We start from the raw sequence: 22,415 nt of genomic DNA, 5'->3' as shown, positions 1-22,415 counted from the left end.
TTAAGTAATGAATGAAGCGCGCTGGAGAGGATCCTAGAGAAATCAAACTATCCGGCATCTAGTTTCGATGCTGTTCGTTTGGAGTTAAATAAACGTCATAGTCATATCATGACAGCTCATTTGCGAACACATTGAAGTACAAACACGATTTGGTCAAGACACGGCAACTCCTAATGGACATATCAAACCCCGATCGATATTTTTGCATATATGCCAAGTCTCGTTAACAGCGAGTTTAATCCCAGCGTGTCCAGCAGCCCCCCTACCCGTGTTTGGAAAACGTGTGACGTCGGGCTTTCCAGCAACCTTTGGAATTTCAATTATATCCAAGTACATTCGAGCTGACACTTCGTGTCATACTTCCCACAATGGTATCAAGTGTATCGAACAGTGGTTACACAGGATTCTAAGAGTTAACGAATCGAAAATCGTTCCTTCTCTTGACATAACAGCCTCTATGTTAGTATTGATACGACAATATCGTACTATAAATAAGGAGCCTGTACGGATTCCGCGCAAGTTCTCCTGCCTACCATACTATTTGGTGTTTAGAACAAGGATACCTCAGTCCAATCTACAAGCAATGATAGCATGATAAGGTAGAGAGTATCATGGAATATAGAATAGCTTTCACAATCCTTGAGGTACATCGGATCCCTGTGGAAAATCCCAGTAACACAGATCTCGTATATATTATTCATTGTAAGACTCACGATTAGTAAAACTCAAATATTGGTGCACAGCAGTCCTCCTCTACCCAAAATCCACAAAGCTCTGTGTCGACAATGTCTGGATACGTCATTTGATCTACCCGTCGGATCACATGGAAAAGGGTTTACACGATGAGATATCCAGATAGTTCCTTACGTAGCAATTCAGTCATGATCTCCGCAAATCTTTCCACCATTCACCTTACCTACCGTGGAACAATGTATATACAGTCAATTCTACCACCATTTGGCATATAATAGTCCTTTCCCCTTCCACTTCTTTCGATCAGTCTAAGTTCAAGAACGCCAAAGGTTGACCGCAATTCCCTAAGACAACATCATTTTGAGATATTTCCCTAGTTCCATTTGCATCATCCCCGGCAAGACTATCACTATGAAGTTTTCCACCATCACCTTTGTAGCTGCCTCCGTTCTTCTGTCTGGAGCGGCTGCCACCCCGTTTGATTCATCTGAAGTCTGTTGGAGAAGGTGCTTTCACCACAAACAAGATTGCCCACGCCACTGGGTAAGTAATACAACGCCCTAGATGTTCTAACTCTTGAGCAATACTAATTCTCCCGCAACAGTACGCCAAGAAGATCGGTGTAAGTGTCACTGGGAGGTAAATTACCATAATGCGCATGCCCCCTACTAATGAGATATACTAGAAATGCTGGACCTGTTGCCAAGAGCACAAGTCTGACTATTATGAGTACGATTACGATTACGACTATGAACAGTTTGAATGGGAATAGCTTGTGAATCTTTTCACCCACATGCATGTAGTAGCTGGGGGCTCAGGAAGAGAAGCCATGTAACAGCCTGGAGCCAGGTTCTTCTTTTCTATGATCATATCTTATCAGCTACGGGGCGGAGACTGTATGTATGAAGTCAGAGCATTCCCAGGGCCGAATGGAATCTGGATATGATTGAAAAGCCCGTTAGAAAGGCCTCCGTATCGTCATTGTTCGCTCATATCCTGAAGTATGAGTGGTTTTATGCTAGTATAGCGACATGTGATGCAAGTATAACTGCCATCATTGCGGCCTGGGAGATATTATTGAGTGCCCTCTGGGAACTTCGTTGGCTGATTTAGGGATGTCAGTGTCGTGCACAGCTGGGTCATGATTCGATAACGTTGCTAACATTTAGCTCAAACATACGGCAGCATGTTCCTGGACCAGTAGGTCATACTGATAAATTCGAAAGAAGTCATATGACATTGTTGCTCAGTGTAGTTAGAAGTACGAGCTGATTACTTTGCTGAGTACTCAGTGTCGTTACGATGCGATCGGTCAAATTTGAATGCCGTTCCTGAGAGTAGGGTATTGTAGAAGCCGTTGTTGCGCCGTACATTTACTACTATCCAATGGCCCTAGGGAGTCGCGCCATCGCACTTGATTCTATATTAAAATATGACATGTAGGTCATATAACGATAGGCACGCCAGTCATTGCCCAACTTACTAAAGAATTCCCATCCGTGGCGAGTATTGCAGTGATATATAACTTCGGTAAGTGCTGACGGGGAAGGAATCTATTTGGGAATATAGAGCATACAATATCCCTACTAATATATTGTCAAACAATTGGCCACCAATGAGTAAGTCCCATGCCTCAGTTATGCTGACATTTATACCGCACCTAAGGCGGCTAAAGTGGATTTCCTTTTTAGTCAAGGGGTTTTGTCGGGAGCGTGATGACAAAATAGCCGCTTAGTAACTATTTGTTTGCCTAATAAAGCGTCAACCTGAGACAGCGCTTGCTAGTACAAATTGGACAAGGAGTTCATCTTGCAGGATGCCGAGCACGGCCAGTGAGATAAAGGACTAGTACCGGATATATAGTAGCCCGATTTACACTAGCGAACATCGATTGGCTAATTTGACCAACAACGCGACAACGACGTATAATGGCTCTCCAATATGGACCACAAGGATATTAGTCCCATTCCATAAAAGACTGCCAGTATCTAACCGCGGGTCCCGGATTGCGGCATGCCGAGAGCTGGCCTCCGAGTTCACGATGTCACGTAGTGTGTACCCGTACCACTAGAACTCAATATTTAGATTTATACTTTTGGCTTCAGACTCATAGCGAATCAGAACGTTGGTTGACGGAGCAGTGGAGGGCTAGCGGTCCGCACTGAATACACCTCCTTAGGTAGCCCGTTGGGAATGAAACTGAAGCAAGCCATCCTTGGAAAGAACACTAGAAGCAACTCGTCATGACGTCATAAGGCCCTAGATCGCTAGCATATTAGTAGTCCCCCAAACCCTACGCTGTGGACTAGATGACTGGGAGACGGATTAACAACCCATGACGTGGCGTGGCAGCGTACGGTGTATATGTCCCCCTATTCGCATTGCTTTCAGCGATACTTCTTCTCGTAACTCTGCAATGTCTCAGCAAGGGTCTCAGTAGTTGGGCCCACCAAGGAAGGCCTCTGCAGAGAATGGCAGCAGATTATGATATCCGGCATGCCCCACAGAATCGGGAAGTATATTTACCATCCCCTGGACAACGTTACATATGCAGCCAAGCACTATATTTCGGATCCTGCAGAAGAGCCAATCAGACATAACCAATCAAACCAAGCCCTCTAAGAGTATATATGAGGATTATATCATCCAGCGCTCCGGAGCGGCCATTTTAGCAAATCATCGGTAAATCAACATCCGCATGTCCGAAATTGCAGGACAGCATTCCGGGATGTGGTGTGGTTGAAGTGTTGAACCGACGTGACATTTTTCCCGGCATTTTTCCCGGGGGCTGGGCGATCCCCCGCGTAATGTGGGTGGCCAGATTAAAAAGCAACAAACATCACCACGCTTGTGCACTTTGTCTACCAGCTTCTGCTGCCATATCTGTTGATCGACTGGTAAATCAGGGGGAATTAGCAAAATGAAGGGTCTCTATCTTACAGCTGCTCTATTTGGAGCATCCTCTGCATCTAAGCTCTATACGGCGTCATACGCGGGCGCAGTTAGCACATTGGAGCTCGGCAGGTCCGACTCAGGTTATGAATTGACGACAATCTCAGACACAACCGACTGCGGTCCCAATCCTTCCTGGTTGATGCTGAATGATGATAAGAGCCTCCTGTTCTGTCTCGACGAGGGTCTCAATGGACCGAACGGCACATTAACGTCCTTCGAAGTCGACTCCGACGGATCGCTGTCTAAGATTCATCAATTGAAGACTGTACTCGGCCCCGTTCAATCCCACCTGTACACTGCGGGAAATCGCACATTTTTTGCGGTGGCCCACTAGTAAGCACCCGATTTTAATCATGGTCCCATCTCTGCCCCGACTTCTAATGAGAATTTCCCTGTATAGCTCAGGGTCGTCGGTGACAGCATATGCCCTGGACCCCAATGGTGTCTTTACCCGTCGCCAGACCTTCACATATAAGCTGGACGGTCCTGGCACAGACCCCGACCGACAGGATGCACCACACCCCCACGGTGTAGTCCTTGACCCCACCGGTCAATTCATTCTGGTTCCTGATCTGGGAGCCGACCTCGTGCGTATCTTCCGCATCAACCCTTCGACGGGGTTGTTAGAACCACAGACACCCTTGGCGGTGTCTCCAGGGTCTGGCCCCAGACATGGCACATTCTGGACGCCCAAGGGCGCACGTCCGGGCCGAGCTATCGATACTCGGTTCTATTTGACATCGGAGCTCAACAGTCATTTGACGGGATACAAGGTTCACTATCCCAAGAATGGAACGATCGCTTTTAACAAGTTCTTCGAGACTACCACGTATGGTGGCCCGGAACTGCCAAGCGGTGCTACTGCTGCAGAAATCGCGATCTCGGTAGGTTCATTCCTTGAAATTCGGTATACCCTCAAAAGAATGCAAGCTAATATTCTGTCATTTTGCTCGTCCTGGAGCAGCCTGCCAACAACCATATCGTAATCAGTAATCGCGAGGACAACAAGTTTGGAACCAACAACGACACCATTTCCGTGTTCTCTTGTGCTGATGCCAGCGGAAAGGTGTCTACTAATGTAACGCATACCGGTTTGTACCCGGCGTATGGCTCGATTCCTCGTCAATTTGAGATATCAGGCGAGGACCAGGCGATCGCTATTGCGTTACAAAGTAGCCATCGCGTGGCCGTAGCTGGCTGGGACGATAAGACGGGACATGTTGGCCCTCTTCTGGCACAGAAGGAATTGGAGGGTGAGATTGTGTGTGCCGTTTGGGATGCTTGATTGAGGTACAAGAACTCGGGACGATCTAGGCTACGTGATAGTGCCATTCACTGTGCTTGATGAGTAAGGCCCTCACTGTATGTTAGAATAAACGCGGCCAGATATCATGCACAAGAAAAGTCAAAGAAAAATCACGACGCTTTATGCTGAGGACATGCGCATAGACTACCTTATAATACTCCACATGGCAAGCATCCTCGGTAACTAGGTCTGTGCTCCTCTGTAGCCCCATAATCGGGTTCCTAGTATACTTAGCGCACACTATTCTTCACGAGATTGGTCCTGAAGATACCTTTTACCTTATCACTTTATCTAATCTCCGTAACCAAACTATGGACTGTGATGATTCCTAGCCCAACAGCTATGATCCGCTTTGTATTACCGCATCCGGTAATTCAGACCGACTCCGAGTTTGACCTTGGCCTAGGGCTAGTTGACTCGCTAGTTCATGTCATTCATTAATCATTATAAGTCATTCCAGCAAATTTTCTAGACATCTTAAACTAATATTATGATCCCTTCCTATGGCAGATCATAGAGTCTTCTCATGAGCCACGTTCTACCTCGTTTAAGAAGACATTTCCCTTACGGGTTTCCTATGTCATGGTGAACTAGAGAAGAGAAATGAACTTACGATTTAGAGCCGATGCTATGGGGCTACTGACGGTGCACCAATTGTGATTCTTTGTCTTCCCCACTCTTGTCCCAGAGGACTTCTAGGAGCAGCTGTCTGGTCTAGTAATATGTCCTAAGTCCGAGACACGGGGAAAATTCTATTCCTCCTGTAGATTGTAGTCACAAGTATTCTATCATCTGATTGACAGCATCCATTCTCTCACAGCTCGATCAATTAGGATCATACTAAGAAAGGCATATGGATATTCAGAATGTGAGTATGGCTAAGTAGCTAGGACTGCCAATGACATCTGTTATCGGAACGCCAGAGCCGTGATTGAACAGCCACAAGCGAAATATGTCTATCTCCGCGGGGCTATTGCTTGTATCAATGCATGCCAAGTCGTGTGATATCGTTTGCATCGATATCGTCCGGTCTGCAAGTATGTGTTAGTCATTGGCAGCCTTCGGTGCTGCCCGATATTCCTCCCTCGGTCTTTATTAGCGGGGTCCTCCTCTCTACTTCCCCTCTCCTGTCACTCACTCTCATGGTCTATCTGCTAGCAGTGAACAGTTTTAGCCTGGGGACCATCATGGCTGGCGAAATATCACAGTCCCCCAATGATGCTAGGAACGCTGAGAGGAAGATTGAGGCACAGAGCGCATTTGCATCTACTTTGGTGGTGGATGTGGAGAAATCGTTGCATGGCAAAGGAGCAGATCCCAGCAAGTCCTACATAAGTCCGAATGGCATATCTGTTAGCACTCCTACAAACCAGGCCGGCAGCAATGCAGTCTACGCTGCCAAAGCACAGCTGCTGAATCAGGCGTTGGTTGACATGAAAATGGGCCTATATCAATGGGTACTCTTCATCATCACCAGCGTAGGATGGTTTCTTGACAGCGTAAGCAAACTTTATCGGAAGATATCACATCATGAGGCCTAACCTGTATCTAGTTCTGGATGATGTCATTCGTCGTTATTGCCCCGTCGGCCTCGAACGAAGCCCAGTTCTTCTTTTCCGGAGATAAATCATCCTACCTGTTCGTCAGTCTGGCCGCCGGTCTGACGGCTGGCGCAACTGCCTGGCCATGGATGTCAGACATCTTGGGTCGTCGGTGGATCTTCACTAGCACAATTGTCTTGATGGGCATGGGAGGGCTTGTCGGTGCCGGCATGCCTTCCTTCACCGGTCTCTGTGTTGTCGGCTTCGTGGTAGGATTTGCTGTCGCAGGTAACCAGCTAGTCGATGCCATCATCCTAATAGAGTCGCTTCCGGCTTCCCATCAATTCTTGGTTACCGTACAAGGGGCATTCTGGGGATTGGGTCAGCTAGTCTCAGCTGCAGTCGGGTGGTAAGTCACACGAATGGCATGCTAGACCAGACCTTGTTAATATCGTTCAGGGCGTTTATTGCAGGATACACCTGCGGCACCGGCCCAGACGCAATCAGTACATCGCAAGCCCTATCGACACACTCCTCCCGCGCTGACGGCTCAACACACTCCAGCCAGAGCAGCACATCCTGTCACTACGTTTCCAACAAAGGATGGCGGTACGTATGGTGGACATTCGGCTGCATCACCCTATTCCTATACCTCTGTCGCTTCGTATTCCCCTTCCGCGAGACACCCAAATACCTCCTCTCCAAGCGCCGCGACGCCGAAGCAGCCCAACTCGTCACCGACATGGCCACATACAGTAAACGCCGCACCTGGCTAAACGAAGCCTCCTTTGCCAGAGTCAACTCGACTATTGACGCCACCGACCCCCGTCAAACTCCACGTCTCCGCTCCCTCCTCTTCGCCCTTCAACCCACCGGCCTCCCCATCCTCTGTCTCCTCTGGGCCCTAACAGGCCTCACATTTCCCCTCCACAAAACCTCCCTCACAGCCTACCTCGCCGCCACCCACAACCTCTCCCCCGTAACCCCAACAACAGTAACAACCAAGTACCTCTACACCCGCTACCTCTACACCTCCCTTTGCGCAATCCCCGGCCCCATCGCCGCTGGCATGCTAATCCAAACAAAGCTCCTCGGCCGCAAACGCACCGGCTCCGCAATCGCCCTCCTCACCGGCCTATTCATGCTCCTTGCCACACTAGCGCGGTCAAGGAACGCCCTCTTGGCTTTCGAATGCATCCTTTCTTTCCTGCAGTTTGCGGGCTTGGCGGTTCTCACGACGTATACGGTTGAGATCTTTGCGGCTCCGGTCCGTGGCTTCGGGGTCGGTGTTATGGGGTTCTTTTGGGGACTATTTGGGCTGGTGGCGATGATTGTGAATACCTTTGCTGGGGAGGTGGTTGCGGGGGGTGCGGCGGTTTGGTTTTGTGGTGCTGTTTGGGTGGTTTTCGGTGGTGCTTGGTTGGGGGTGCGTGAGACGAGGGGGAGTGCTGCTGCTTAGGATCTGGCTTTCCAGTTTTGGGGTGGGTTTAACGGGTTATGAAGTTCAAGTTGTTTTGTCTATAGTGGGAATCAACGGTGATAGTGGTTGATATATATATTGGTGGGGATGTAGTGGTCATTCCATGAGTTGCAGGTTCACAGCTTGATGAGTATGCAGTAGTATATTTAGATTGAGTATAGTATTTTTAAACGAATATACTAATATTCAACCCATATAAAACCACGCAGGACGGAGTACATACATACCCCAGACACAGACATAAGTACAGACATACAAAAACAACGGTACAACCGCCACTAACGCGACCCACACAACCCAAGAATCCATCTCAGCGGGGACGCATCAAAAACAAAACTTTTCCACCATCACGTGCTTCCACCCCAACCCAACCAAGAACTACATCCAAGAACTTGAGGATGACCTCACAAGACAAGACCAAATACCAAGAACTCCCCATAAGACCACATGGCATACTTTGGCAAGAAGACTTCATAACGCCTTCACACGAAGCGCAACTCATCTCCATCTTCCAAAACGAACTAGAATGGCCCTCCCGGAGTGGTCGCATATCCCTCCACTACGGCTACTCATTCGACTATAAAACCTTCGGCATAGACCCAGATATTCCGTACAAGGAATTCCCAGACTGGCTGCAACCACTCATTCCAACCACGGAGGGCCGGCCCCCGGAGCAAGTCTGTCTGCAGTATTATCCCCCGGGTAGCGGTATCCCGCCGCATGTAGATGCGCATATGGCGTATGACCAGCTGTATGCGTTGTCGATTGGGGCGCCGATTATGATGCAGTTTCGGCGTGGGGAGGAGCGGGTGGATGTTGATTTGGTGCCGAGGTGTATGATGCAGATGACGGGGGAGTCGAGGCTGTTTTGGACTCATGGGATTAAGAAGAGGAAGAATGATACCCTTGCTGATGGGTCGGTTAGGCCTAGGGGGGATCGGTGGAGTATTACGTATCGGTGGGTTAGGGAGGGTGAGTGTGAGTGTGGGGATGTGGAGGTTTGTGATGTTGCGCAGAGGAAGAATGGGGTTGAGAAGGAGAAGAGGAGTTTGAAGGAGTTGACTACGAAGGAGGAGGGGGAGGGTGGGGTGTCTGGTTGAGATTGGTGTAAATACTGAATATCTAGAGTATCTACCTGTTCTATTCATGGTCGTTAAATGTATTATACCCATATTCTTACTATATGGATCATTAAGGTGCTCTGTGCCTATTCCTGGATATTTTTGGGCATGCCCTCCTAGACAGGTCACGGTTTACTGTACGAATATAACTTATCTTCAAGAACCCCTGGTTCACATTTTCAGTAATTGCTAAGATCTACTAAGCCTCCAGTCTCCTCCAGCTTCGCCTATAAGTCTACTTGGTGTTCGAATTATAGACTATGATTCATAGTCTAAACTTAAGGGCAACCGGTCGAGGGGTAGTTGCAGCTGTCGCCGCTACCACCAGTGATGTCCACTCCGTCAAACACAAAGTTGGAGCAGCTGTCCTCTCCACAGAGAATGTAATAGTCCTTACCGTCACTCATCGTTCCTGTAACATCCACAAAGGTGACATTGGCAATGGTGACCCCGTTAGTGGGCTCACCGGTAGGACCGCCATTCAAGTAGTCCTGCTGAACATCGATACCGTAGTCGCTAATGTCAGATAGGGTGATGTTCTCGTAACGAATGTTGTAGACCTCACCGGTCTCGCCCGAGTTAGTCTTGATTCTGCAACCATTTTGGCTGCTAATCACTTGTGAATTGGAGAAGGTGACCCCGTTGACGGTGTTGTCGCTCTTGCCGCCAATGGAGCCGATGCTCAGCCCGTGTCCACCGTAGCAGTACATTCCGTTGACGACGATATCAGTTCCACTGGTCACTGCCACGCAATCATCCTGGTTGTGCACCCAGGTGTTCTCCAATGTGAAGTAGCTGCTTTCTTTGATATCGAAGCCGTCGGAGTTGTGTGCCGCGGGGTCACCATCACTTTTGCTATTGGCGGCATCACCGGCGGAGTTGTTGAGGGTCAGGCCGGAGACAGTCAGGTGCTCGGTGCTTTCAATCTCAAAGCAGTGGACAGGCCAATTTTGAATGTAGAGGTTCTCGATACGGGAGTTGTACATCTTCTTTACAACAAAAAAGTGGTCGGGCCTAGAAGAGGTCAGTAGTTGCCTTTTTAAGGTAGTTTTCTGTAAGGACTGACTTGTCGGAGCCACCATTGGAACCTTCTCCATCCCAGTATGCTGCACCATTGCCGTCAATGACGTGGCCCTCAGCACCAGTGATGGTAACGCTGGTCCCAGAGACAACGATGGGATCAAAGTCACTATCGGCGGTGTCTCCAAATGTCTATCCATGAGTCAGTACATAACTCCTAGGCAGGGGGGATAGGAACGCACAGTCTTGCCAGCAAAGATCACAGCAGCGCCTGTCTGCAGGCCTTGGAGATCGATTGTGCTAGAAGGGGGTGCATAGATGTCGGACAAAAGAATGTTGGAGCAAGACGCCACAGCGGACGAGATTGCTGCGTACTCAGTTACGGTGCAGGTTGTTCCACCGTTACCGGTAAAGGATGAACTGGCAGTTGGTACAGGAACTGGAGTAGTGATCACTGCGGTAGAAGATGTGGCTGCCTTTGCGACCTTAACAATCTGAGCAGTGCTTGTCTTGAAAGTAGTAGGTGTAGGGGTAGCAGTTGCTGAAGTGACAAAAACAGAGGCCTGATCCCATGAGTTAGTTCAGTAGCACCACCATTCTAATAGAACGCCGAATGGATGCCTACCACGCTAGTTGGAGTCGCAACAGTAGGGACAGCTGCGGTGCCCAGGCAGCTGCATGCACTGGACAGATGCTTGGTTTTGTAGTCGCAATTGCTGAGAAAGGCCGCCGGGACCCCCGTGGTGGCTGTCACCGTACTTGCAGTGAAGGTGGCACAAAAGCTAGAAGCAGCCGCAACAGAAACCGAGTAGATTGAGGCGCAACTATGACCGGGAGAACTTGGGTTATCACACCCAAGGGCAAGGGGAATGAGCGAAAGAATGAGCGCGCTGCGCTTCATGACTGTCAATGGGTAAAGGAAAGACTAAATAAATGATTAAGGATAGTACTAGAATGTAAGGTGCCTGAGTATTCCGCAGACCAGATACAGAGCAGCATACTTATAAAATCTGACTCTGGATTGATACTACACTAATCTCACCTAGGAGTTACGGTGGATCTCGGTCGATTCATGTGTTGATAACCGAAGTTTCAGCTGCCATCAGGGGCTGATTGTCTCTATCCCCAGAGGTCAGATGGATATCGAGGGGTTTCCTACCGGATCCACTATAGTTTGCACGCATAAAGCAGCACAATACCTACTGCTGACTCGTGCGCAGTCAATATCTGGCTGGTGGGGGTGATTGCGTCGGCTCCGTGCTTTAGCGTGTGGAAAGCGCACTACACTTGATGGCCTTTCCCTAACACGGAAAACCACTTGTCTACTTTGGCATAAGCTAAAGTGACATATAAATTGCTGACGGAGTGGATTCTTCCTGCAATTGGATTGCTTTTGGAGTCCGGCCACTTCAATCGCTCAACAGCCGAGTAGGGTCGGCAATTTGGACGCGGTCCACAAATCATATCAAGCGAGAAACCATGTGTTTCACCATGGATCATCCTGACTCAAGCATGTCAAGCCTTCCATTGGTAAAGCTTGTTGACCTTGGCAAACTGGACAAGCCCGCCAAGCGCCGGGAACGTTAGACTCATATCTTCAGTATCTTTCCTTCGTCTTTTTCCTTAGTTTCTCTCCTCCATTTTCTCTTTCTTCAATGAATTTTTATTTTATATCCATTTATTTACTTTATTTTTTATTTATTTTATTTTATTTTTTTTATTCATTCTCCCCTCCCCCCCCCCCATATATGTGGTGAATGAGATGAAAAACAAAATCCAGTGTTTTTGTAGTTGATTATCACGTGGAATCATGATACAAAAAGAACAGCAAAACTCAAAAGGAACGCTGGCAAGGAGACCAAAAAGAAGAAAAAAAGTGGAAAGACAAAATGATCATCAAAGTGAAGGCTGTCTATTTGGACTTTGAATAGCATGCTCTAGACTTGAAGGGTATTATGGCTTCTAGGGGAAAGTTTGGAGGAAAAACCGCATCGCGCCTTTGGATAGCAACGGTCTCAAATGTAAATTGTGGCGGGGTGACTGCCCCTAACATCGAGAATGACCTGAAACCCCCAATGTCAGCTCCAAGAAAGAATGCTGGGGAACCAATATTTGACTCTCATGCCAGGGGTATGTAAGAGTCACGGGATGAAGACAAGGCCTAGACTATTTAAATTAGACCAAGAAGCGTCATGACAGACAGAAGGAAAGAAAGGAACGAAGGAAGAAAAATAAAAAGAAGCTGGCTGCATTTGGTTCGCGCTTATAATGCAAAACAACGTCTTCGAATTCACAAAGCTTGAGTTAGCTATCGTCTATTGTCTTTAACAAAAAAAAAAAAAAAAAAAAAAAAAAAATAAAAAAAAAAAAAAAAAAAAAAAAAAAAAAAAAAGGACAGGAAAACACAATCAATGCGCTATTTCCAAAAATTCTCCAAGAACGCCCAGCGATGACAATGCCACATACCATGACGTAGAGAACATTCCACGTCTGTTCACCAGGAATGTAGACCGGCTCCTTCGCCTATAAATGTGTCCAGGGGACTCAGTTATGTTCAGTATTGTTCTAAAATATTACTACTTCCGAGTCTACATAAACGTCATCATCGTATTGATTATCCCCTTGACTCAATTCCCAAAATGAAGCCCTCCTCCGTTTTCTTCGCGCTCTTCTCCTTGATCACAGTTACAGTTGCAGATAAAGTATGCACACCAAGCTTCGACTACTGCTCAGATGAGCTTATAAGCAAGAAGGGTAACCAGACATGAGCGCTTAGAGATATGAATGAGAAAATACTAACGTGGAATAGGATTCACGGAAGATGATCTAAAGTCCGTGCTGAAGGGAACAGAGTTTGAGAAGGAAGACTTGAAGAACATTCTTTTCCATTGCACGAACCCTGGCATTGTCGGTCATCCAAAGCTTTGTAGCAGTGGATGCAAGGATTCGGAGCAAGAGGGTAGCCACAGCTGCTAGAGGGCATACCTCAGATTCAAAGTCTCATGAAGTGTTTGTCGCATCCGTCCATTTGTGAGTAATATTTGGAACCAACGGTTATCTTCACTCAGCATTGGACGTTCTTGGTACCATGGTAAAGCATAGTATTACCAGTGGAACTCATCGATTCGGTCTGGAAAGCGAGGGCATCATAGTTCTGCAAATCTGAAAGCGTCGTGCACCGTATATTTCTTAGTCACCACCGGCCATAATAGCATTTTTATATATTTTTATACCATATTCGAGGTATAGATGAGTAATCTCTGGCTTGTCATCAGCTGACTGAAAGGACGACCATTCCAGCTACCAGTTCTGTGCCGTGCTCAAGCACGTATCTGATGGCTGGAGCTCTCTCTATAGCAATCCTGGGCACAAGACGTGAGACTCAAACACAGGCCTGCTGAAGAGGTGTTAAAGACTACCTCAGAGCATTGCCCAACATGGCCTAGATCTCGGTCGGCGTCAAATCCATGTTTGAAAGGATATCGCATCCATCACAGGATTGTGGAGGAAGCTTCCATTAAGTGCTATTGTGCTACCTTTAGCGCCAGCGGGCAGTGGTAGCTGTCACTGATGCTTCAAGGCTTTATGTAGGTCCCTTGTAGGCTATCCCAGATTTCACACCTAAATAGCAACCCTGTATTGCAAATCGTACAATGTGTAGGCTTCACACAGGTTGAACTCCATTAAAAGATGTTACGATCAAATAACAGGGAATCCCAAAACATGTCGGGGTCCTGGGCAACGACGGGCGACGGTTGGATGAGGTTTAACTGGTCTAGCCAGTAAGTCTCGCCAAAGCTGTCGGGTATGAAAGAAAGCCCAGGTGCTAATAGGTCGAGCCCTTCTGGCCCACTAGAAGATGAAGGTGCCGCTTGGACGTCTTTCACCGGCATGCTATTCCGATGGCTCAATTCTTGGCGGAGACTCTGTAGTTCGAACCGAGGAGACACGACCGAGGATGTCGGTGTGACGGAATTGTTGATAGGGGAGTGACAGACTTCTTTCAACTTGTCATAGCATCGCTGGACAATACCGAGTCCTGACCTGGCAACTGAGTTGTAGGGTTGTACGTGGGATAAACGATCGATTGCTTGCTGGAGAACATGGTAGACGTATTGTCTCGGTTCGTGGCTGTGCGGCGGGTACGATGCCACGATGACAGAAAGTAAGATAGATGCGTCGATAGTGTAGAACGCAAGCCCAAACAAGGGGTAGTGATGTTCACTTGTTTGCCCGAAGAATCGCTGTTGTGATTCTAACGTGGCCAGTGCCGCTTCCAATGCAGCCTTTCGGCTTTGTGCACTAGCAAGGATATGTGGTCGATGCAGTGTCATCAAAAACAGGTTCGCTGTCATGAAAACCTCTTCGCGAAGCTGAGGCAGAAAGGGGTGTTCTCCATCCCAAGAAATATCGGGATTTTCAAATCTAAGATATGGTGGCACATTTTCTAGCAACGATATCACCTGTGCGTGCAAGCCTTGGATAATATTATGGTCCTTTAAATGGGGTCTATCTGCTTTCAAGGCCCTCATCTCATGAAACTTGCATGCTAATGCGTATCGAAATAAGCCTGCTGATACTGTGGTTGGCCCATTTGGAGATTCACCCGGCTGTACCGTCATTGGAACTGTCTTCGAGGGATCCTTGGGGATGTTACAGTCGATTGGCGGTTTGGCGTCGCAGTCGTCCGGGTGGATGGTTCGTGGGCGGCCAAGGATCATAGCCATGAGACTTAAGATGAGCTAATTAGGAACGTACCATACATCCTGCTGTCTTTCTTACCTATCCCAAACAAACAAGTTTATCCAAACGCGCTTTTTGAAATCCTCATACCATATCAAGCTCAGTGTCTGTTCAATTCTATCTGGGCTTGATTGGTGAATGTCATGTTGCCGGTGCAAACTAAGCTCCTGTGCTTGTCTTGATCATATTAACTATTCGATATCGATCCGGGAACAAGGAGGCGCGAAGTAGGCTTACCTGATGGCATTTCCTGCACTATGCCATGCTTCAATACCCCTTCCGAAATTCTTGAGCCAAGCCGCACGCAGAAAGTCTGCTAAGACAGCGGTGAGCGCTACACCATGTCTACCCAACACTGTTACAAGCTCATCCCCTGATTCACTGTATTTGTATGATGAGGAAAGTTCTGGCGATGACAGCTGGCTCAGAGCGAGCGCCCCGGGTGGTAGGAATTGGAGTGAGAGGGCAACCACCTGGAATAGGAGAGCTGGGAAGTATTGTAACTCAATCGATAGCTCCTGGGCGCTAAGATAATCAACCGGGCGCGTTTCGATGGATTGCCAACGGGAGAAGAGGTCATCAAAGTAGAATCTTTCGAGTATAAAGTAATGCCAATTTACCTCCGAGAAGAATATATCAACCAGTTGTTGCAGTACTGGTTTCGAAGGTAGCCGTGATATCAGTGTGCGAGCATGTGTTTTCCAAACTGGTGAACGGAACGGACGGTTATAAGCAGATGTAATTAGGTGAAACTCATCCTCGTCTTGTAGCACCTATCGTTTATTAGCGGCGACTCCCAGCCATCGATCTTTATTCTTTGAAGACGGACTTCCTTCAATCCCACAAAAGCGTTACTCCCAGCAACCAAGGAGTATCCGAGGCTTCCTGAGCCTTGAGCATTGTCGGCTGGAACCACCGGCACACGATCCTCGCCGGGTTCTGGGCCCAACACTTCTGGTTGTTCGGCTACCTTGCCAGAACTACGCACGGCATTAGAATAACGACGCTTTATGGTAGCCATTGACGCAAGCGCACATACTTTTGGAGAGCGTTATACACACATTTCCTGGCGACGTTTCGCGCCAAACAATTGTTACATGGGGATTGCCGATCACACTGAATGACATTAGTTAAACAGAGTTACAGAGTATTGGAGACCAGCTTTTGGTATACCTTTTGTTTCCTGCGATGGCACTCGGAACATGAAGTGATGATCCGCTTACGCTTTAACGGTAGATGAGTATCAGTCGCGTACATGTCGAATACGCTCTCTGTATACAGTCGGCACCAAACGGCGAATTACGGCTAGTAAGAAAGCAGACGGCGCACGAATGTTGGCTCAGCTGTATGTATTGTTAATTTGCGTTTCGGGGAACGTTCTGGGAAGTTATTTTCGTCATGTCATTTCCCGAGCATAGCTGACTAGACTAGTTAGCCGGCTAGATTTATAATGGCATTGAAATATTGATGTTGGTTCGGGACGGGACGGAGTAATGTTCCGGAAGTGGATCATTGTTATGCAGATCTGGCGGTGTACTAAGATTATACAACTTAGTAATACAACACATCCTTGCTTTGGCCATGGACACTGTACATTGCACTACAACTAGTAACGCATGAAAATTACTGACTACGCGTACGGCCACCGGCTGCGTATAATGCGCATTCTGTGGTGGATATCTTTATGGAGAATATATTCTAGTAGACATTCTCCGTGGGTGATAAATGGGATACACATATGTACACTCCACGTGGGCAAGGCTGTAACCAGGCAGCACCTAGGTAAAGGCGGTGGCTTCTTTCTTTGGGACTGATTCTCATTGCTTCATAGTCAGAACTAGTCTACGGAAATATTTCTTGTTGTTACCTACCTCACACTTTCCTCATATTCTATTTATTATTCTTATTCAAGCTCCCCTCCAGGCACCCTATTATCTCAGGTTTTTATTCCCTCTTGAGCTGCATCAGTGCACGCCCCACATCGTCACTCCATTGGTCATGCCCCGCAAGGAGTTCCAGAGGGATCTCATTCAAGCTTCGGTGCCAGGGCGATTTCCCCATCTGAAAGGTGTTAGGGCGGGCGAAGAACATGGCTCAGTCCTGTTTACCTATACGGCACCCTTCAGCGCTCAGACGATTGATTTTCAGACATCGGTCTTAGGTATGAACCTTTGTCTTTCCCCTCGATCCACCGACTGCTGTTAAATGACGTATGGCAGACACTGATGACTATCCCGGTGATCATACATACTTTACATTCGCCGCGAGCGATAACATTCCCGATGATGTGTCCAAGGCTATTGAACGTTTACAACCGACTTTTGGGGGGTTAGCGATTGAGCCGTTTCTGGAATGCATCAGTGACAGCATTGATGATGCTTTGCTTGGGGTGGACTCTGCGTTGGATCCCCTTTATGAGGATGATTCTGAAAGTGAGATTTTCTCTGGTGATGATATGGACTTCGATATTGACTCTACCGCCCAATTTACACCGTCGATGGACAAGGCCGAGGTGATGAAGCAAATACGCTCAGACATTAGTGCAGTAAGACAGGCCGGTTATCGAGTAGGCTTCCTCGGGGAACTAACTGGATCTCTCATGGTCTCAATCTCCTGTCGAATAGCGAAGCTTGGTATTTCCAAAGTTGCCATGCAGGCCTGGAATGTCCGTCCATCGCAATATCTTGTTTTGCTTCTGCGATACCCTTTTGGTTACTGCAACCTCGACCAGGCAATATCCAGGTCCATGCCGAAGACACCATTAATTCAGATGAAAGTTGGTCTTTGCAATTCCTACAAACCTAGCTTGACTTCTGCTACGCAGGCTTTTGTTTCGACAGAGACCGAAATCTCAGAAAATACCAAGAAGGCGGGTGCGGATATGCAGTCGTTCTTTATTGGCGACTCATTGCATACACTTCTCAACACCCATTTGATAGACTTAGTGCGGCATCGTCTCCATCATGGTTTCACGTGGACCGGCGCCGAACTTTACTTGAAGAACAGCCAAGGCAGGCTCCCAGATTCTGACGAGGTAGCACGCGAAGTGTACTTCGTTCCAGAAGCTTGGAACGATGCAACTCCACAGTTCCTGCGAGAAGACCATATCTCCGAAGGAAAGGCTCCACTATCCCTTCCTCTGATTGCAATACAATTCATCCTTCGGAGGTTTGTCAAGTGCACCGAGTTCTGCCTCAATTGTTATTGCAAGGTCGATGAGGGCTTCGAGGCACTTATGCCCTATGTTTGCTCAAACAGCTTGTGTCTGTACCAGTACATGAGGCTTGGTATGGGGCCTAGTCTGGAGTGGAAGATAACATCCCAGCCTCTTGTCGTGGATATGCTTGTCAGTTTTACCTATGCTCGAGCAATGGCTGGCCACCTGGAAGACTTCCCCACGGGTCTTGGAATGAATGTCCCTACATATTATCGCGAGGAAAACGGCCAAATGATCTACCATGGACGGCTCAACAAAACTACAATGCAGCTTGACGTCCATGATACACCGGAATTGAGACCGGGCGATTGGATTGCGATTGTACCCTCCGGTGCACATATTCGCTATGGCCGGCCCCAGTGGCACTGTCGCGTGCAGGACGCCAATTTCCCCCCTTTTATTCAGCTTTCACCTCCAGTTAGTATGGAAATACCGACCGAACATGGTATTAATTCCAAAGAGAGCGATATGGTACAATTTGTGATATACAAAGGATGCTTCGACGACTTGCCTGACAGTGCAAAATGCGATGCGATAGTGACGCTTCTAGATACGCTTCCCGACGTTAACTCAATGCGGTCATTTATTTTGAGCCACCCTAACGGCAATTTTAAAAGAATGCTGGCTTCGTGGAGCGATAGAATATCTCCAGCTGCGCTTTATGTTCTTAGATGGATTATTGCATCAAACCGATCGTGTATCACGTACGAGGACGATCCTGAACACCGAATCCCGGACTTTAAAGGATATGCCCAGTTCAGACTCGCTCAAGGTGCGCCAGATAAGGAGCAGCGTTTTGTCAGCGCAGTAAAGTCACTTTCCTCCTCCCATAATGCAGAGTACCCAACGCTATTTGCTTGGCATGGAAGCCCAGTATACAACTGGCATAGCATTCTACGCGAAGGGCTCCACTTCAAAACGATCGCGCATGGCCGTAGTTCGGGGCACGGAGTTTATATGTCGCCACGATTTCAAGATTCATTGGTATATGCAACTTGCGATCAGGTGGCTAGACCTTGGCGCAACAGCATCCTGAAGATCGACAGAGCCCTGTCACTGAATGAAGTAGTCAATGCCCCCGAGCAATTCGTGCACAACAGCAGATACTATGTGGTAGACAAACTGGATTGGATTCAACCCAGGTATCTCATCGTTGGGTATAGGAGTATTTCTCTGAAGATGGACAGCGTGGGATTAGAACCATCAATTACCTATACTCAGCGCCCTGAGCATGAGGCCTGTGGCCCCAATGGTCAAGTTCTGATGCTCCCTATTTCTGCTGTTAGTAGTCATTGGAGTCAGCAGCATGCTGAAGAGACAACAGCAAGTACACGTGAAAGGCAGCTTTCTCATGATGTGGTGCTAGTCTCCGATGATGACTACGACAGTGTCCTTACAGTTGCTGATGATCACTGGCTGCTCGACGCAGACACTATAGCTAGCACGAATACTCACGGCGAGGCCGCGAATGAGGCCGTCTATGATTTGTGCAAAACTGACTTTCGACCCGGAAGTCTGGAGGAGTCTGCTGTTCGGCTACTTGGCCCACCGAAGTATGCCACAATGTTAGCGACCAAGTCTCTTCAAAGGCATCTCCAGGCCACATTGAAAGTGCAAGAACGGGAGCCCTTGCATGTACTCGGCTGGTATATTGATCCAAATCTCGTGAACAACGTTTACCAGTGGATTGTGCAGCTACACAGCTTTGAACCGTCCCTGCCGCTGGCCAAGGATCTGAAGGCGGCCGGTTTGACAGCCATTGTCATGGAGTTGCGCTTTCCACCTCAATTCCCGATGTCACCCCCCTTTGTGCGCATTATTCGCCCGCGATTTCTACCTTTTAGCAAGGGCGGTGGGGGGCATGTTACGGCTGGGGGGGCGATGTGCATGGAGCTACTGACGAGCTCAGGTTGGTCCCCTGTATCCAGCATTGAAAGTGTCTTGCTGCAGGTCCGCATGGCTCTGACCAGCAGGGATCCAGTACCGGCTCGCCTCGAGCCACGGAGTACTCAGGATTATTCTGTTGGCGAAGCTGTGGCTGCATATACAAGAGTTTGTCAATTGCATGGGTGGGACATTCCTGACGACCTCGGGCAAGTCTCATGGTAGGTGTAACGGGCTTGTGCGATTGGCAGTGGTACATCCAAATCGCCTTTCACGCTACATTAGAAAGCAGAGTGTGGAACCTAGCGTCGTCTTTGCCAATCCAGATCATAATTGAGGGATTATTCTCACTTTCTGCATCTTGTGCCTCGGCTTCTTCTCTAATTATCCTACTTCTGGTCTTAAATCAGTCAAACGCCATAATTCAAAACGTATTAGAGATGCCGCAAACGAACGATATGCTTTTGAAACCTGCTTTTTGAGTCCCAGCTTCATGGGCTTCAAGTAATGATACGTGTGCCATACTTACCTCATTGATATCTCCTTGAACTCTCACTTCTGTCTTCTGACTTGTGTCCAAAAGGTACGCTTGGATGACGTGGTCATGATCTCTATGACATTACCTTGACATTACCCTGACATGTGCACAACCCGCTTATAATAACACTTCCCTCACCATTTATCTCAAATCTCCTCTAGCTCTTGCACATTAACCTGTACACATTTCAAAATGACAGAATCGATCATGCATTTCAATGCTTCCCTCTTCTCTCAGTATCCTGATTTTCTTGATCACTTGACAAGGAGCATCGGGGACGCAAAGCCTGAACTTTTTCTCGTGTACGAAGGTCTACAGCCTACCTGGGTAGAAAGTGCATGGCTTTTTCTCGAGACTCAGCATGAGGACCTAACCATAAGGTAAGTAAAAGCATTTTCCTCGCGATACACAGTATATCATTACTTAATTCCAAATCCTGGTTTAGAAAGTCTTTTAACTCCAAAGTCGGTGTTTTTACTCTCCACATTACGCCTTCTTATATACACAACGCGATAGAGCCATGGCAGGCGCAGTGCCAAATGCTTTGGCATCTCAATAGCCTAATAACATTAGATGAGTGTCTAGATCTTCATGCATACCACGGTGCAAGTATGATTCGAACACTACCTCCCCAGATAAAAACTGGAAGCTGATTTTGGTAGCTCTGGAATTCCGTGAAGGACGATACCGTGGAAGTAGAAAAGAACCAGACGTTTTTATTCAGTCCATCTTCGTCAAGATACCCACGCTCGTTATGGAGTGTGGTTGGGCGGAGTCTAGTCCCGCACTCGAAAACGACATGAATCTTCTCTTGGTAGGTGGCAATGGAGCGGTCAAGCGAGTATTCATTGTCAAATGGACAAGACACTCGGACTACTATCATGTTAGCGGTTTTATTAAAGTCTTTAAACTGGACTGCGATGGAATGCCAGTACAAGAAGGACCAATACATGTGGGTGTTATTCGAGTCCTGAGATGTATTGACATCTATAGCTTCAGGACTAACTCTGCATAGACCATCTTTCCAGCGCCCTCCAACTCCCAAGATCAACGCATCAGCATCTGCCGAAAGGACTTATTCGCTGGAAGCCCATACGCTAACATAAACCCAAATGGCATGCTGGACCACCCCATCGATCTCTTGCGCAAAATCGCCGCGCTTAACCTAGACCGCATGGGGCTTACCCCAAGCACTTAATCTTCCTTCATGCAAAAGCATGTCCGAATTAGTTACGGAGTCGAAATCAGTTCTGCCATATGGCAAGGAACTGCGAGCATATTTGACGTGGATGTGGCTTAAGGAAGGTTGGGTATGGGATCGTCAGACAGGACATAGAGCTCGAGCTAGTGAGAAGATGATGCGAACTGCACGCTGCAGCGGAGTGGCCGTTGAAAAGAATGGGAATCTGATACTGGAAATGTCACCAGTAAATAAAGCTGCGAATGGTCTGACTACGTGGGATTAGACATTGGCGGATCGCATGGATATGGAGTTAGTTTGTCGACAAGTCGATGGACATTATTGTGATCATTGTTTCCGAAAAGACCTTATTCGGATTTGAAATATTCCTACTATGGTACCCTTAGTCGTCTATGTGGATAGATTGTCCAAGAAGTGTAGCTACACAGTACCATTGTTGTCTCGTTGCAGCCTAAGGCAAGCCAGCATCTGCCTTAGGCACTAAAGAGGATGACATCTCCAGACACATCGACAAAGGATAACTTTCTCGATATGAGACTGGGTACTCCCTTTTCCCCTTCGCAACTGTTCTTCTAAGCCTAAGCTTGATGTCCTCATTGGACTAAGATCAATTGCCCTCTTCCACTCACTAGTTCCCGTCAAATGATCGACTCATCTTTGGGCTTCCATGCAGCAGGCCCACCACGTCAGACTCTCTAAAGACGACCAGCCCTGCG

General features: G+C 47.7%; 9 protein-coding genes across 9 annotated transcripts; 7 read left to right on the top strand and 2 right to left on the bottom strand.

Annotated features, from left to right (window-relative positions):
- Positions 1 to 1,104: 1,104 nt before the first annotated feature.
- On the top strand, positions 1,105 to 1,465 carry BDV38DRAFT_281772 (uncharacterized protein; the record flags this gene model as incomplete). The annotated part of the gene is made up of 3 exons (XM_032059629.1): positions 1,105 to 1,236; positions 1,298 to 1,315; positions 1,379 to 1,465. The coding sequence occupies 3 exons, from the start codon at positions 1,105 to 1,107 to the stop codon at positions 1,463 to 1,465; spliced, it is 237 nt and encodes a 78-aa protein (XP_031914903.1).
- Positions 1,466 to 3,613: 2,148 nt separating this feature from the next.
- BDV38DRAFT_270367 (Lactonase, 7-bladed beta-propeller-domain-containing protein) lies at positions 3,614 to 4,933 on the top strand (the record flags this gene model as incomplete). The annotated part of the gene is made up of 3 exons (XM_032057139.1): positions 3,614 to 3,981; positions 4,049 to 4,532; positions 4,613 to 4,933. 3 exons carry the CDS (start codon positions 3,614 to 3,616, stop codon positions 4,931 to 4,933), a joined length of 1,173 nt encoding a protein of 390 aa, XP_031914902.1.
- Positions 4,934 to 6,141: 1,208 nt separating this feature from the next.
- BDV38DRAFT_291874 (major facilitator superfamily domain-containing protein) lies at positions 6,142 to 7,954 on the top strand (the record flags this gene model as incomplete). Its single annotated transcript, XM_032061856.1, has 3 exons — positions 6,142 to 6,453; positions 6,507 to 6,904; positions 6,955 to 7,954. 3 exons carry the CDS (start codon positions 6,142 to 6,144, stop codon positions 7,952 to 7,954), a joined length of 1,710 nt encoding a protein of 569 aa, XP_031914901.1.
- A 371-nt stretch (positions 7,955 to 8,325) lies between these two features.
- Positions 8,326 to 9,075, top strand: BDV38DRAFT_291872 (uncharacterized protein; the record flags this gene model as incomplete). The annotated part of the gene is made up of 1 exon (XM_032061855.1): positions 8,326 to 9,075. The coding sequence occupies exon 1, from the start codon at positions 8,374 to 8,376 to the stop codon at positions 9,073 to 9,075; it is 702 nt and encodes a 233-aa protein (XP_031914900.1). The 5' UTR covers positions 8,326 to 8,373.
- Positions 9,076 to 9,374: 299 nt separating this feature from the next.
- Positions 9,375 to 11,017, bottom strand: BDV38DRAFT_270364 (glycoside hydrolase family 28 protein; the record flags this gene model as incomplete). The annotated part of the gene is made up of 4 exons (XM_032057138.1): positions 9,375 to 10,110; positions 10,163 to 10,308; positions 10,359 to 10,679; positions 10,742 to 11,017. 4 exons carry the CDS (start codon positions 11,015 to 11,017, stop codon positions 9,375 to 9,377), a joined length of 1,479 nt encoding a protein of 492 aa, XP_031914899.1.
- Positions 11,018 to 12,663: 1,646 nt separating this feature from the next.
- On the top strand, positions 12,664 to 13,264 carry BDV38DRAFT_61362 (uncharacterized protein). The gene is made up of 2 exons (XM_032063638.1): positions 12,664 to 12,870; positions 12,926 to 13,264. Exons 1-2 carry the CDS (start codon positions 12,756 to 12,758, stop codon positions 13,090 to 13,092), a joined length of 282 nt encoding a protein of 93 aa, XP_031914898.1. The 5' UTR covers positions 12,664 to 12,755; the 3' UTR covers positions 13,093 to 13,264.
- Positions 13,265 to 13,701: 437 nt separating this feature from the next.
- BDV38DRAFT_61379 (uncharacterized protein) lies at positions 13,702 to 16,230 on the bottom strand. Its single transcript, XM_032063640.1, has 6 exons — positions 16,033 to 16,230; positions 15,899 to 15,975; positions 15,689 to 15,839; positions 15,097 to 15,632; positions 14,899 to 15,036; positions 13,702 to 14,847 (listed from the first exon to the last, which is right to left on the bottom strand). The coding sequence occupies exons 1-6, from the start codon at positions 16,114 to 16,116 to the stop codon at positions 13,800 to 13,802; spliced, it is 2,034 nt and encodes a 677-aa protein (XP_031914897.1). The 5' UTR covers positions 16,117 to 16,230; the 3' UTR covers positions 13,702 to 13,799.
- A 485-nt stretch (positions 16,231 to 16,715) lies between these two features.
- Positions 16,716 to 20,438, top strand: BDV38DRAFT_61301 (putative ubiquitin conjugating enzyme). The gene is made up of 2 exons (XM_032063636.1): positions 16,716 to 17,020; positions 17,079 to 20,438. The coding sequence occupies exons 1-2, from the start codon at positions 16,858 to 16,860 to the stop codon at positions 20,183 to 20,185; spliced, it is 3,270 nt and encodes a 1,089-aa protein (XP_031914896.1). The 5' UTR covers positions 16,716 to 16,857; the 3' UTR covers positions 20,186 to 20,438.
- BDV38DRAFT_61302 (uncharacterized protein) lies at positions 20,439 to 22,043 on the top strand. Its single transcript, XM_032063637.1, has 4 exons — positions 20,439 to 20,878; positions 20,944 to 21,107; positions 21,161 to 21,450; positions 21,514 to 22,043. Exons 1-4 carry the CDS (start codon positions 20,691 to 20,693, stop codon positions 21,694 to 21,696), a joined length of 825 nt encoding a protein of 274 aa, XP_031914895.1. The 5' UTR covers positions 20,439 to 20,690; the 3' UTR covers positions 21,697 to 22,043.
- Positions 22,044 to 22,415: the final 372 nt, after the last annotated feature.

The sequence above is a fragment of the Aspergillus pseudotamarii genome (assembly GCF_009193445.1).
Source record: "Aspergillus pseudotamarii strain CBS 117625 unplaced genomic scaffold BDV38scaffold_19, whole genome shotgun sequence".
Classification (NCBI taxonomy): domain Eukaryota; kingdom Fungi; phylum Ascomycota; class Eurotiomycetes; order Eurotiales; family Aspergillaceae; genus Aspergillus; species Aspergillus pseudotamarii.
Note: the sequence above shows the minus strand (reverse complement) of the source record. Positions and strands in the feature narration are given on the sequence as shown.